Raw genomic sequence first — 14052 nt, 5'->3', positions numbered from 1 at the left:
TATGCGTGTGTTCACTGTGAGGCACCCAGTGTGTGTCTGAAATGGAATCTGCCTCACTCGGTAATATCTACCTGAGACTTGTTTTTGCAGGTTGACAGATTTTGTGGTCAGTGCCCCTCCTTGCTTTGTTTTAAGAATAGAAGTCGTTGTCACTGTCATTTGGAAAGTGTCACCCAAACAGTGCACCTGCTTTATTACAGTTCCAGATGACCAGGCCTGGCAAACTGTCTTTGCCTGCACCTCATTTGTGCTTGACTAGTGGCCACTGCTCCAGAAGGTCTTTAGGTCTTGATTTCAGTCGGATTTAGCATTTAGCCTTCCTTGAATCAGAGGGATCTGATGAATAACATTTACCATCTTGTTCTTTAGCCACGCATGCTTCAATTCCACTCCAGTAATATTCAAAATATTTTTGTTGTGGAAATCTGAGCAAAGGTTAGCCTTCAGTTTTCTGTGCGTGCGAATGCAACATTCCATTTGGGTTCTGAGGCCAGCTGAAAAGGCTGAAACTTTTATCATTTATTGAATGAAAAAAGTTATCAAACACCAATATAACATTAAATAAATGAAAAAATGAATGTTTTATGTTATTCAGTTTCCCTTTGTATAATATTACATTTTGTCTAAAGATCTGAAACCATTCAATGTAACAAACACGCAATTATAGAGGAAATCAGGAAGGGCGCTATGCTTTTTCACGGTGCAGTACCGTATCGCTGATTTGATGTTGATGCGCTGGTTGCAAAGTCATTAAAATGCACTGTGGTGTGTGGGAAAAAAGTCTTAATCCCTCGCAACTCATTTTTCACTGCTCATCTAAAAAAAAAGTTGGAGCTCACGCTTCGGGGCAGGTTGCTCTGGCGAGGTGGCGGAAGCCCCTTAATGAGCAGTATCTGTTTTAGGGCTGTGCCCGTTGGACTGAGCGCAGGGACTGCGGTTATTGCCGAATGCTCTGCCCCCCCGCCCCAACCCCCCCACCCGGCGCTCATTAGAGCCCTGCGAGCGTGCTCCTCCTCAGCCTGCTCGTTTGCACAGCTGCTCTGGTTCTCTAATTAGCGACCGCAGTTTGGTAAAGAGCAGCTCCACCCTGGAGGTGAGGTCGACCCTCGTGCACGCATCGTGGGGGTGGGGGTGGGGGCGGGGGGGGGGGGGCTGCGACGCTGGGTCGCTCGCGGGTGCTGGCGAGGTTTGGGGTCGCGCGTCCCCAGCGATAACTGCCCCGGGTTCCGCCGCGTTGCTCCCACGCACTTAAATACAGCTGAGCTTCAGGCTCGGGTTTCACTGCTCAGTTAGTGGGGCCAGTGGCTTACTGGCTAACTGGTAATACGAAAATGTTGGACGAAATTCTGTCCATGTGCAAAGTGAATTAACAGTGTTTTTAGAAAATTACAGCAGTTCACATGCTCCATCCTTATGTAGGCTGCTAACGTAGGTCTTAATAGTTCACATTTTATGGGTTTATATGGGCTGAGACAATTCTATAGCAGCATTTACATTTTCGGAACCTCAATGATGACAGATTTGCTTAGCAAATGTAGTTGGCTACATTAGCTGCTTTCTCATTTGAATTTAGCAGCATGAGGAATCTGCCTAAGCAGTGAAACCAAGGCAGTCTTACCCAGGCTGTGCTACCCAGGCTGTGCTACAAGGCTAGGTTACCTGTGGTGTGGTATGGCTATGGTACCTCTGTTTGGCTTGTCCCTTGTAGGGGCTGATTTGTGACTCGATTGAGCATCCCTCTGATGCTGCCATATTAAAAAACTGTTTGGCCAATGGGGGGCAGCCTTTCTTCTGGACCAAACAGAATTCCACTGACCCAGCAGTGATTCGGTCACTGTAGAAGACTTCAATCTTCGGATCAGAGGCCCTGACTCACGGTGGTCATTCAAGTTTCCATGGCGCTTTTCAAAAGAGGTGTGTTAATCTCGCTGTCCTCATCAAAGTCCCATTGGCCACCTAAGCATGCCCTACATCTGATTGGCTCACTTCCATTTCCTACTCACTCAGTCATCCGGTGACCCTACCCTCACCCCCACTCATAAAGAAGCGCTCCTTTCTTCTCTTCTCGGCTTCCTTCTGCCCGGTGGCTACGGCTGCCCATGTGAGGTGATGGATTTATTTGGGTCCTGGCAGGAGGGAAGGAGGCACTTCAAAGGTGTGAAGAGTAGGACGAGAAAAGCTCTTACTGAGCGTGTGTGCAGTGCCCCACCTTAACCTGAGCCCGGGGCGTGGGGACTCACTCGTGCCTCACCTGCAGATGTCCAAACGATCGCCTTTGTTTCCGTGACGATGCTGCTGGGTGTGTGGGTTTTTTTCTTTCTCTTTCCCCTCTGCTGCAAACGTTCTCGTTTCACGGGGCTAGCACTGGTGCAAAGCTGCCTGTATCACAGTTTCCAGCCTGAGACGGGCTGTGCTTCTGCCTGCACAGCAGGGCAGCCCGGGTCCCCTGTCCCGTTGGCCATTTTGGAGGAGCTGCGTAGCGCGCCTCCTTTCCCCCTCAAGGCCCTCTGCGCATTCCAGAGGCGTTACGATCGCTGTCCCAGACATTTACGGCAGGTGTTTTTCAGCAAAAAAAAGTGGCGGGTTGATTATTTTGGGGAGCACATTAGCAGTGCATTAGGGGTACTGTGGTATATATGGGGGGGTTGATTATTTTGGGGAACACATTAGTGGTGCATTAGGGGTAATGTGGTATATATGGGGGGGTTGATTATTTTGGGGAACACATTAGTGGCTCATTAGGGGTTCTGTGGCATAGATGGGGGGTTGATTATTTTGGGGAGCACATTAGCAGTGCATTAGGGGTTCTGTGGCATAGATGGTGGGTTGATTATTTTGGGACCAGTCTGCTCTTCCCTGAGGTGGGGGTGCAGATGTTTTGGGGGGGGGGGGGGGGTTTATGCCCCTGATTGTCATCACTTTGACCTCTGGACCACTGTCTGAGTCATTTTGATGATGAATAGATTTTTCATCACAGTTCACATTTTGTTTCTATTACAGTGAAAGAAAAACACGTGAGGGCTGCTTGCAAATATGTTGTGAAACCACAACAGAGGTAGCAACAATGTCGCAGTGCTAATTTCATGTGTCTGTCACCCCTGCAGGATAATGGTGTCAATTTTCCTTCCCTTAAACACACATCAAGTTATATTACATATTACTTTTTGTTTAATACAGGAATGCCGGTTTGAACACATTTGGGTTCAATCTTAATGCAAACCAGCTTTACTAAGAAATAATTATGATTTAAAGGAGTACCCCCATGGTTTTACGGTCATTATGGACTCCCCACATATAGCTGGAGAACACACACAGGATTAATCGATCGATAAAGTTTTATTTAGAGCACCGTGCCTAACAACGGTGTTGCTACACACCACTTTGCATTGAACAACAAAACAAAAACAATCTGTATGAAAGATTCAAATAAAGGTGATTAAATGACCTGTTGGCGTAGAACGTTGTATAATATGTGTTCAGTTATAAAAGGAATCAAATTCAGTGCAGTGTTGTGAAATCAGCTTGCTGCTGCGTAAATGATGGTTATTATATAAATAAAGATAAGACATGCCGTGACAGAGAAATATTAAGAATGATTTCATTTCAACGACCAGAGCTGTAGCTCACAATAACTGTCAGAAAGGTTGGAGCGCAGTGGGAACTTTCCAGAAGAAATAATAATTGAAAATAATGTACTTTTTATGATTTTTCTCAGTCATGCTAACATGGCAACCTTCATCGCTACCGCGCTTGTCGATCTGTGAGAGCGCAGACGCGCACGTGCTCGCCTCCAAAGCAGGCGATGTCAGCCGCCACTTCTTAGCACGCCGCGGTTGACGAGTCGGAGGAAGACTTATGAAAACATACAACTTAACTTACAGTCTTTGCAACAGATCCTGGGATATCGGGAACAGTAGGGCAGTATGTTCATCTAAGTTTGATACCCATCAGAGCAAGGTATCAATTGGTGAGGTTCGTTTCTTCTCTTATACTGTTTCCATGGCAGTGCCTGATGCTTGTCCTAAATTGTTATAGTTTGCTGGCTCATGAGGTCCTTTGCCAGGAACACGCACTTTTCGCCTTTTGGTGACCGTGAGTGTTTTACTTTTTCTGTATTGTTTCGTATGGAAAGGGGCAACTCAAAGTGATTTTCACGGGTACTTCAAAAGAAGGATCAGAGTCATTTCTGCTCTAAGATCTTTCATTTCAACATCCTGAGCTGTGGAAACGCTGTCTCTATTGAGTCATCGGCAGCACGATCCCTTAGCTTATATCAGATAGCCCAGCCGTGACAAGCAAAGCGCTTCTATTGAGGTGAACCACAATGCCATGGAAACAACCGCGAACAAAAGAAAGAAGAACATCTTTCACAAGTCTGGCAATAGTCATCCCTTCACTTTGCAGTGCTTTAAGTCCTTCTTAGCGTACATTGTGGGTGTTTGAATTAAGATAAAGAGGAAATCTGCAGTTACCCAAGGTTCTTTGATAGAAGGGTTCACCTTGATAGCTCAATGAGACATATTTGGATCCAGGTTGTGTTGGGTCGAATTAAATATATTACGCACCAACTGTTAAAAGAACACCTGTTCCTTATCAGATATGTACAGATTTGCGTAGAATAGGTTGTCTTTGCCAGTACTTTTTGGTCTCCGTACGGTCAGCTCCAGGGCATATTTGGTCTGAAACGGATCTGTCCGTGTAATGACGTAATGACTCGCGTATTTTTTAGCCCCTTTGAGGCTAATGCTCTCCTTATTTCCTCAAAGAAAACTGAAACTCGGCCTTTGTGTGTACACACCGTGTTGGATGTCTGTTGCTATGGACACGGGAATTCCTCCTTTTTATTTTGTTTTTCCCAGATTCTTTGTCACAGGAATGCTGTTCAGTGTTAAAAGTGCATTTGGGAAAGCTTTGATGGCACACCGAATGTTGAACCAGTATTCCCAAAAACTGAAGGTGATTCAATGTCTTGACTATGTTATCCTTCTTGTTAATGGTGCAGTTGATTAAGCCAATTTACAGCATTGCGGAATTAGGCATTATTAATGGTGCATTTAGTTTTTTAGGCACATTTTTAGATGGAATTACATCCATCTAACTTCAGTTACTTCAATTGTGGCAAAATGACACAATTTATAAAAACAAAAGCTGTACTACATTGGTAAACTGGTCAAAGTAAAATGAACACATTGGATATACACAGCGCCCCAATTATAACACGTCCTGTTCAAATCCATATATGAATGGAGGGGTTATAATGCGTCATGTCCAAGTCACTTCAGATGACTGCATGTGAATGGGAGAGGTTATAACGCTTCACGTGGTTCAGCAGAGCTTCTGCTCTCTCCGTCAGTTCAGTGACTGTGCAGAAGCAGCAAGGAGGAGTAACGCAGGTGTAAACTTCCTTTCAATGGCGTCCTGTGTCTCCTGGGGGGCGGGGCCGTCTGCCCCGCCGACGTCTTAAGGGCAGGGTTCAGCCCTGGGAACGGTCCTGAACAAAGATCGCACCTCCGCGCCAGCGTGACGCAGATCGCTTCCCCCCCGGCGAGGCCGGGATGCGCTCGACACCCTGTCCCGGGAGGACGCGGGGCGGCTGGGTCGCTTTGATCCCGCGGCCAGCTGTGTTTGCCCGCTCTTCGTCCTCCTCCTCCTCTTTGTCAGCGGCTCTGAACACTGCGGACTCTGTCTCTCTTGTTCCCGCAGACCCACATCTCCAGGCTGCCTGCCGGAGCCGTCGCCGGGCAGTCGCTGGCCATCGAGGGCGGGGTGTGTCGTCTGGGGAACCTGGTGGACTGAGCCCGGAGTCTTCCTCAGCAATATGTGACCTGCCCCCAACCCCCTCGACCCCCCCAACCCCCCCAACCCCACCCCTAAACGCAGACCCCCAGCAGTAATAAGCTCTAGCTCTTTAAATGGACATGACTGGGGGCACATCAGTATGTGGGGTGGGCTTCTACTTGGTGCACTATAGGAACCCCCCCCCCCCCCCCCCGCCCAGCATCAATCCCTCTTCTCCCCCAGGCGGAATGCTGCCCTTCATAGAATCCTCCTCTGCAGTCTCACCTTAACCTACCAGAATACCCTGCTTACTGTGTCTCTAACAACACCAGACAGAATATCCTGCTTTCTGTGTTTTTAACTACACCTGATAGAATGTCCAGCTCTCTGTGTTTCTAACTACGCCTGATACAATATCAGGCTCTCTGTGATTCTAACTACACCTGATACAATATATCCAGCTCTCTGTGTTTATAACCTCACCTGATAGAATATCCAGCTCTCTGTGTTTCTAACTACACCTGATAGAATCTCTGTACTCTTTGTGTTTCTGACTACACCTGATAGAATGTCCCTACTCTTTGTGTTTCTGACTACACCTGATAGAATATCCAGCTCTCTGTGTGTCTCTATACCTGACAGAATACCCCTGCTCTCTGTGTCTCTAAGCACCGCCTGTTGTACTCACGTCTTTGCTGTCTGTATAAGCTACGATCTTGAAAACAGGGTGGACAATGACTTTAACTTACTTCTTTTGTTAAATTTATTTTCTAACGTGGGACACGTCACAGTCGTTGCGAGTTCGCTTTTTGAATTTGTTGTAAGATGAGAGGACCCACTCTTGTGTTTCTGTACACTGTTTGAAGAAGTCTTTGAGCTTTTAGAGGGGTCAGGAAAGTTGCATTTATTTTCCTTACTAATTTATTCCATAGTGACTAAATGCAATTAAATAACCAGATGTACATGTACATACGATTATAAATGATGTAGGAAACACCATTGTGTATATTGTAGTATTTACTCATTCCTTTACTTCTTAGTTATTTGAACTATCTATTGCTGTATAGTTAAAGTAATATACATAAAAAATTCTTATTACATGCCTCTTGGTTATAAACATGGAATATTGTTGTGTATTTCTCTTATTCATGGTGTCGTAGAGTTCTACCAATCCCCGCTAAGCATAAAACGATTATTAAAGAAACCTCACCAATGTGTTGGCATGAACTGCATGTGAAAAACGATGCACTTTGATAGACCTGTGACTGCAGGTGGGTGGTCACCTGGATCATTGCAGGTTGGTAGGCCCCTGGTCTACCTGTCACTTGAGTGACACAGATCCTGTCAATGCAGGTGTACTGTCCAGGGAATTTGTCTTCCCTACAGGCTTGCAGTCTCTTGGATTTTACTCTGCAGGTGTGCAGCGTCTTAGTCGACAAAGTCGCTGCACATGTGTAATCCGGTGGTCTACTTGTCACTGCAGGTGTGCAGTCTTTTGGGTTTACCTGTTGCTGTAGATGTGCAGTCCATACGGTCTAGCTGTCACTGCAGGTGTGCAGCCTCTTTACCTACCTATCTGTCACTGCAGGTGTGCAGTCCAGGAGGGGGTCTGTCTGTCACTTTAGATGTGCAGTCCAGGGATCTACCTCTCGCTGCAGGTGTACATTGTCTGGATCTACCTTCCTATTACTGCATGTATGCAGTTCTAGCAGGGGTTTTGCTGTCCCTGCATGTGTGTGGTCCTGAAGGAATTCCTGTCTCTGCTGGTATGTAGTCCCAGAGGACTTCCTCTCCCTGCAGGTGTGTGGTCCAGGGGGACTTCCTGTCCCTGCCGGTTTGTGGTCCAGGAGGACTTCCTGTCCCTGCAGATGTGTAGTCCTGAAGGACTTCCTGTCTCTGCTGGTATGTAGTCCCAGAGGACTTCCTGTCCCTGCAGGTGTGTGTTCCAGGAGGACTTCCTGTCCCTGCAGGTGTGTAGTCCTGGAGGACTGCCTCTCCCTACAGGTGTGTAGTCCTGGGGGACCTATTGTCCCTGCAGGTGTATAGCCCTGGAGGACTTCCTGTCCCTGCAGGTGTGTAGTCCTGGGGGACCTCCTGTCCCTGCAGGTGTATAGTCCTGTCAGAATTCCTGTCCCTGCAGGTGTGTAGTCCTAGAGGACTTTCTGTCCCTGAAGGTGTGTAGTTCAGGAGGACCTCCTGTCCCTGCAGATGTGTAGTCCTGGAGGACTTTCTGTCCTAGCAGGTGTGTAGTCCTGGAGGACCTCCTGTTCCTGCAGGTGTATAGTCCTGGTGGACTTCCTGTCCTTGCAGGTGTGTAGTCCTGGAGGACCTGTTCCAGCAGGTGTATAGTCCTGGCGGATTTCCTGTCCTTGCAGGTGTGTAGTCCTGGAGGACCTCCTGTCCCTGCAGGTGTGTAGTCCTGGAGGACTTCCTGTCCTTGCAGATGTGTAGTCCTGGAGAACCTCCTGTCCCTGCAGGTGTGTAGTCCTGGAGGACTTCCTGTCCTTGCAGGTGTGTAGTCCTGGAGGACTTCCTGTCCCTGCAGGTGTGTAGTCCTGGAGGACTTCCTCTCTCTGCAGGTGGAGGGTTTGCCACAGGACTGCTCAGGTAGTGTCACATGACTCTTCCAAACAAGACTGTTACTGACTCGCTTAAAAATACAGTATATATTTGTATAGTTAAATTTACAGAGGCCTGTATTTTATAATGAATAGAGAATATAAGAAATAATAAACTAGATATTTATAAATGTCAACTGGTGCTGTTATGCAAAGTACACAAAATGTGAAAGGGAAGAGAATTTAGATGTTAACTGGAGTTTCTCTGAGTAACCCATATTAAGAAATTATCTATTTGTGAGTTTGATTTTAGTATTCAAAAGTTTCATTGGATCAATGTTATTAATCTGTGCTTTTTAACTGGTTTATTATGTAAAGATATTAATGTATATATGATTTAATGCTTGTTTTGTACGCAGTTTCAGATTTGGTTACTTGAAATTAGTATTTAAATATGACCAGAAGTCTAAAGCTATCTCAAATGTGAGTTGTGTTACTCTCTTAATGCTGTGCTCAATAAACCAATGAACATTCCTGAATGCCATCCAGCTTCATTATTACATAATCTGCTTAATATCTTTTCATCTAATCTCCAGTATTCAGTAATTTGGCTGTTATGTTTGTGCATGTTTTAACACAGCAATGTTGTTATTATTATTATCATTTGTGTTATTTGTTCTTTTATTATATGTTGTTCCAAGAACTTTAACACAAGTAAGAGTAAGTCGGTGATAAAAAATAACTTAAGCATAACATAGCATTGAAAATGAGACAAGGCAGTTAAAATAAGCTGCAATTTATTATTCTGAATTTACTAAGACTGTTGAATGTGTTTTTGTTGAACTTTGTTTTGGCAAACAAATGTGCATACCTCTAGCCTCTGGATTAACCAGGAATTTGGAAGCAGGGGGGTAGTTTCTAAAATACAAATCCAAATGAGTCCATTTGCGGAAGCAATTTGTTTTTTTTTGTTTTGTTTTTATTTTTCGGTCCTCTAGACGGTGCAAGTCTTTCTGCCTGCCCTCCTTTCAGTCTGCTTGCACACATCATATAATCTTAACTGTTGGCTGCCAGAGATTTATAGTCTAGAAATAAATTACACGCTGGACAATAACCTAGGGCAAAAATAGACCATTCCAGAAAAACTAAAGCGGGTGAATGTACAAATCATTTAGTCTGATGTCAAATTACAGATAATTGACAGGCTTATGACAGCCTTAGTGTTGAGTCTGTCGAGGCCTTTTTTCACCCCTGTGTTGTTGATTTTTTTTTTTTTAGGTCCTTAATGAGTGCTTAAAACGTTGCCCGTGTCCTTCTGGCTACACGTCCTGTAGTTATTGCTGTAGCGGCCATAAATCAGGCGCGTCACATTACTGTTAGTCCCAGACCTGATCGCTTCAGCAGGCCAGTGTGGGCATTGCCTGTGTTTTAGGATGCCCCTGAGGAACCCTGGTGCTTGGCCCTGCCTGTGTTTTAGGATACCCCAAAGAGTCCTGGTGCTTGGCCCTGCATGTGTTTTAGGATGCCCCTGGTGAGCCCTAGTGCTTGTGTGTTTTAAGGAGTAGTGGGTGGCAGGCTGGTTCTTGCCACCCTGAGTGGGAGCTGTGTGAATGTCATGAAGGCGATCACTGATTCTGATGTTTGCATAAGCATTATCAATATGAGGGCCCCCTGGGTCTGGTATTCAGTTTGAGGCACTTGTTCCATGTGTAGCGATTCACGCTTGGTCTGTCTGGCCCTCCGGAACTGACACGGGTCATTGCAGCTTTGGGACGGTTATAATTTAGGCTGTCAGTAAACTAAAAATAGCGAATACAGTGTTTAAAAAAAGGAAGTCTTGCTATGGTTTCTTTTCGTCTAACACAGTTTCTTATTTTAATTCCCCGCCGACCGAAACCGTCCGCGGTCGAAATGAGCGGCAGCGACAGAGCACGGTCAAGAATGTCGGCACCGTTATTTTTAAAGCGAATGTTTCGGTTTCTTCCTCCGTCCCAAGTTTGGCCAGCTGCTGGTTTTGGAGCGGGGCCCCCTGGCCCGTCTGTGGGGAATGCGGGATGGAGACGTTTACGCGCGTAAATATCTTCCGCTCCCCTGGAGAGGGATTCTCGGTTGTCACCATCGCGTGTTTCGGGCGCGAGTGAATCACGCACGAGTGCTGTCCCAGGACCGGGTCTCACAGGTGAGGCACGCCAAATTCCAGCCCTCGCATTGGGGGGGGGGGGGGGGGGGGGGTGGGGGGGGAGTTGGAGGCGCTCTCTCTTTGAAGTATGAAACTCACACCTGCCACCTCGGCTTGTCTGTGCTATTGGTGGCAGCTTTCCGCTTCCCGACGGAACAGAAGCGTTCCCCGTTGCTGGAGAGCGTTCACCTTTTCGACAGTGTTAATCTAGGGCCCCGTGGGTCCCTCGCGTTCTGAGACCCCAGGGGTTTTGGCAGCTGTTGTTGCCTCTTCCCCCCCCCCATGTCCCGGGTGTTTGAAAAGGGACGCTGCCCCTTTAAGGTGAGACGGGGGGGGTCCTCGATCCCTCTCGGCGCTCTCTGCGTGTCGAATGCCTCTCTCTCAGCGCGGCCCTAAATCCAAACCAGGCCGCAAATAAAGATCAAAGGCACCGGCCGCCCCCCCCTTTGAGATACCGAGCGCTCCTGTCAGGATAAATCACGCCGTCGAGAAACCACCACCCCCCCCGTCCCCCGCGCACGCCCGTTATCAACAAGCTGCCCCATCTGCTTGCTTCCTCGCGTGTCCCCAAATCCTGTCCCTGTCCCCCCCCACCCCTCGCTCCTGGCTTTGTCACAGAAGGACTCAATGGCCAAAAATACCATCCAGACGGGCGTGACCGCACACCCTCCCCCTGCAGCGAACGGCGTTGGGGCTTCAGAAAGGAGAGTGCTGCTTCCCCCAGGTGCACTGCAGAGCTTGTGCAATGCTGCAGCAGCCTGCTCTACAGAGCCTGTTAGCGAGGCAGCTAAACCCCAGCAGCCTGCTCTACAGAGCCTGTTAGCGAGGCAGCTAAACTCCAGCAGCCTGCTTTACTGAGCCTGTTAGCGGGGCAGCTAAACTCCAGCAGCCTGCTCTACAGAGCCTGTTAGCGAGGCAGCTAAACTCCAGCAGCCTGTTCATCAGAGCCTGTTAGCGAGGCAGCTGAACTCCAGCAGCCTGCTCTACAGAGCCTGTTAGCGAGGCAGCTAAACTCCAGCAGCCTGCTCTACAGAGCCTGTTAGCGGGGCAGCTACACTTAGGCTACGGCAGCCCTGCTGTATGCTTCAGTGTCCCGCTGTGAGTGAACTGCATAACCTTGCAGCTGATATGAACTCGCGCGTGCCTATCTAAGGGACGCGGCAAGCTCGCTAACGGCTCGCTGCGAACGGCCGGGCTCTCTGTGCCGTCCGTTTTCACGGAGCCGTCTCCGTCTCCTGGAGGCTCCCGCTCTGCCCTGGCGGGACTGCCCTGGCGCTGGCTCAGAGCGCGCGGATCTGTCTCCGCCCCTGGCGCGCTGGCGCGGCCGCCCCGGGTAGCGCCACGCACAGAGGGACGGTCCCCGTCACCGCCCCACAACACCGCGAAAACAAACAACTGCAGATATTCACCTTGGGTGCGGGGTGCCAAAGTTTACATTGCGAACAAGTCTTTGAGTTTGGGGGGGGGGGGGGAAGAGGCATTTTTTTGACAGCTGTTGAAACGGTGAGGTGTGAAGTTGAAGACCGTCCCACACAGGAGAACTGAAGCGGTGCAGTACGAGTCCATTCCCACAGGAGGACTGAAGCGGTGCGGTACGAGTCCGTTCCCACAGGAGGACTGAAGCGGTGCGGTACGAGTCCGTTCCCACAGGAGGACTGAAGCGCTGCAGCACGAGTCCGTTCCCACAGGAGGACTGAAGCGGTGCAGCACGAGTCCGTTCCCACAGGAGGACTGAAGCGGTGCAGCACGAGTCCGTTCCCACAGGAGGACTGAAGCGGTGCAGCACGAGTCCGTTCCCACAGGAGGACTGAAGCACTGCAGCACGAGTCCGTTCCGACCGGAGGAGAAGAACCAAGGGATGGGGTCAAAGTGCAGGCTGTCCCGAAGAGCTCAAACACAGGGCTGCAGAACCTTCCTTTCTGCATCTGCACTCAGAGCGCCTTCAGTAACGGGTGTGTGTGTGTGTGTGTGTGTGTGTGTGTGTGCGTGCGTGCGTGCGTGCGTGCGCACACTGTGCACATTAAACAGTCTGTACAGTTTCCATCACACCAGCTTCTGGACCGGCATTCAAAGCCCCTAGTTCTCCCCCAGACTAAAGCTGTACCTGCAGCACAGTTTCTGTGAGCGCTCAGCACAGTGTACAGCTGTTCTGTGAGCGCTGAGCTCAGTCTACAGCTGTTCTGTGAGCACTCAGCACAGTGTACAGCTGTTCTGTGAGCGCTGAGCTCAGTCTACAGCTGTTCTGTGAGCGCTCAGCTCAGTGTACAGCTGTTCTGTGAGCGCTGAGCTCAGTCTACAGCTGTTCTGTGAGCGCTGAGCTCAGTGTACAGCTGTTCTGTGAGCGCTGAGCTCAGTCTACAGCTGTTCTGTGAGCGCTCAGCTCAGTGTACAGCTGTTCTGTGAGCGCTGAGCTCAGTCTACAGCTGTTCTGTGAGCGCTCAGCACAGTTTACCCCTGTGAAGCTCTGCCTGTCGCCCCTCTCCCTCCCCCCATCTCGCGGTAGGGGTTAAATGAGGCTCTGCTCTTGGCTCAGCAGTCACTTGACCTGTTTGTTCAGCTGTGCTTCTGGCATGCTTCTGCCCCCACCCCCCCCCGTAACCCCTCCCTTACCCCCCGCAGAGCCCCACCGGGCCCCCCGGTAGCCGGGCCGCGGTGGCGGTCAGGCTCCCCAACCCCACGTTCCGGGTCAGCCGGGCCCCAGATTAGAAGACGCGGAGAGGCGGCCCTCTAATTACGCGCTACCCCCCACCCCCCACCCCCCCCCGCTGTAAGGACCCTGAGGCGTTTGCGGTCAGACGCTTCCTGCAGCGCGCGACACCACCCATAAAGCAGCGGGAAGAGAGACGGGGCTAAAAAGGGCTCGCCACATCTGCGCCGTGTCGGGGGGGGGGGGGAGGAGGAGGGGGGGGGGGGCGTGACACTGTGGCTAGGCGCTAGGCGCTAAGCGCTAAGCTCTGGGCCTTGTTCGTAAACCCTAATGCACCCTGACTGGTTCTGTCTCGTCTGTTTATACCGCCTGTGAACCCAAAGGCTGCCTTTTGCACGCTTTCCTACAGTGCCCGTCGAGGGCAGGGCCGGCCACCCTCGTCCAAGCAGGGCCGGTGTGGGCGTGGCCTTTTGTTGTAGTCTAGCCCTATAACACCTTATTCAGCTTATTGGGGGCGGTGCCTGGTGGAGAGAGAAAGGGGAGGAGCCACCCAGAGGCCGCCGCCCACAGCCCTGACACATCATAGTAAGAAGAAAAAAAAGGCCGCCTTTTGGAGATCCTGGCTTTCACAACTCACTCTTGGATTGATGGGAAAAAGGGCGGGCCTTTACCTGTTAGGAAATTCTAATGGCATCCTCCATGCAGATGTGCTTTTAACAGGCAGCTATAAGGAACAGATATGGATTCATAAGACTGCTGTTATATATAGATTATGTTATATACAGGAAATTGAAAGCTTTCTTTTGAACAACCATGTCACTGTTTTTCTAGGGGGCTAGGAGCAACTCATCCAAAGGTCTCAAGGGGAGAAGCGTTTTAACCGTGTGGAT

The 14052-nt window shown here is 49.3% G+C and overlaps 1 protein-coding gene across 3 annotated transcripts in view; it reads left to right on the top strand.

Moving 5' to 3' along the window:
* Nucleotides 1-5851, top strand: part of tasp1 (taspase, threonine aspartase, 1) — a 40236-nt gene extending 34385 nt beyond the window's left edge. Inside the window, exon 14 of one of the 3 annotated variants that reach the window (XR_004763388.1) lies at nt 5704-5771. Coding sequence is in view for 2 of the 3 variants with exons in the window: in XM_035400784.1 (XP_035256675.1) it covers nt 5704-5796 (93 nt within the window). In the remaining variant the exon portion in view is untranslated. Of the gene's footprint in view, nt 1-5703 lie in introns of all 3 variants that reach the window. The other 2 variants (XM_035400784.1, XM_035400785.1) reach the window with 2 other exon arrangements.
* The last annotated feature ends 8201 nt before the right edge of the window (nt 5852-14052 follow it).

Source organism: Anguilla anguilla, chromosome 18 (assembly GCF_013347855.1).
Source record: "Anguilla anguilla isolate fAngAng1 chromosome 18, fAngAng1.pri, whole genome shotgun sequence".
NCBI lineage: Eukaryota > Metazoa > Chordata > Actinopteri > Anguilliformes > Anguillidae > Anguilla > Anguilla anguilla.
Note: the sequence above shows the minus strand (reverse complement) of the source record. Positions and strands in the feature narration are given on the sequence as shown.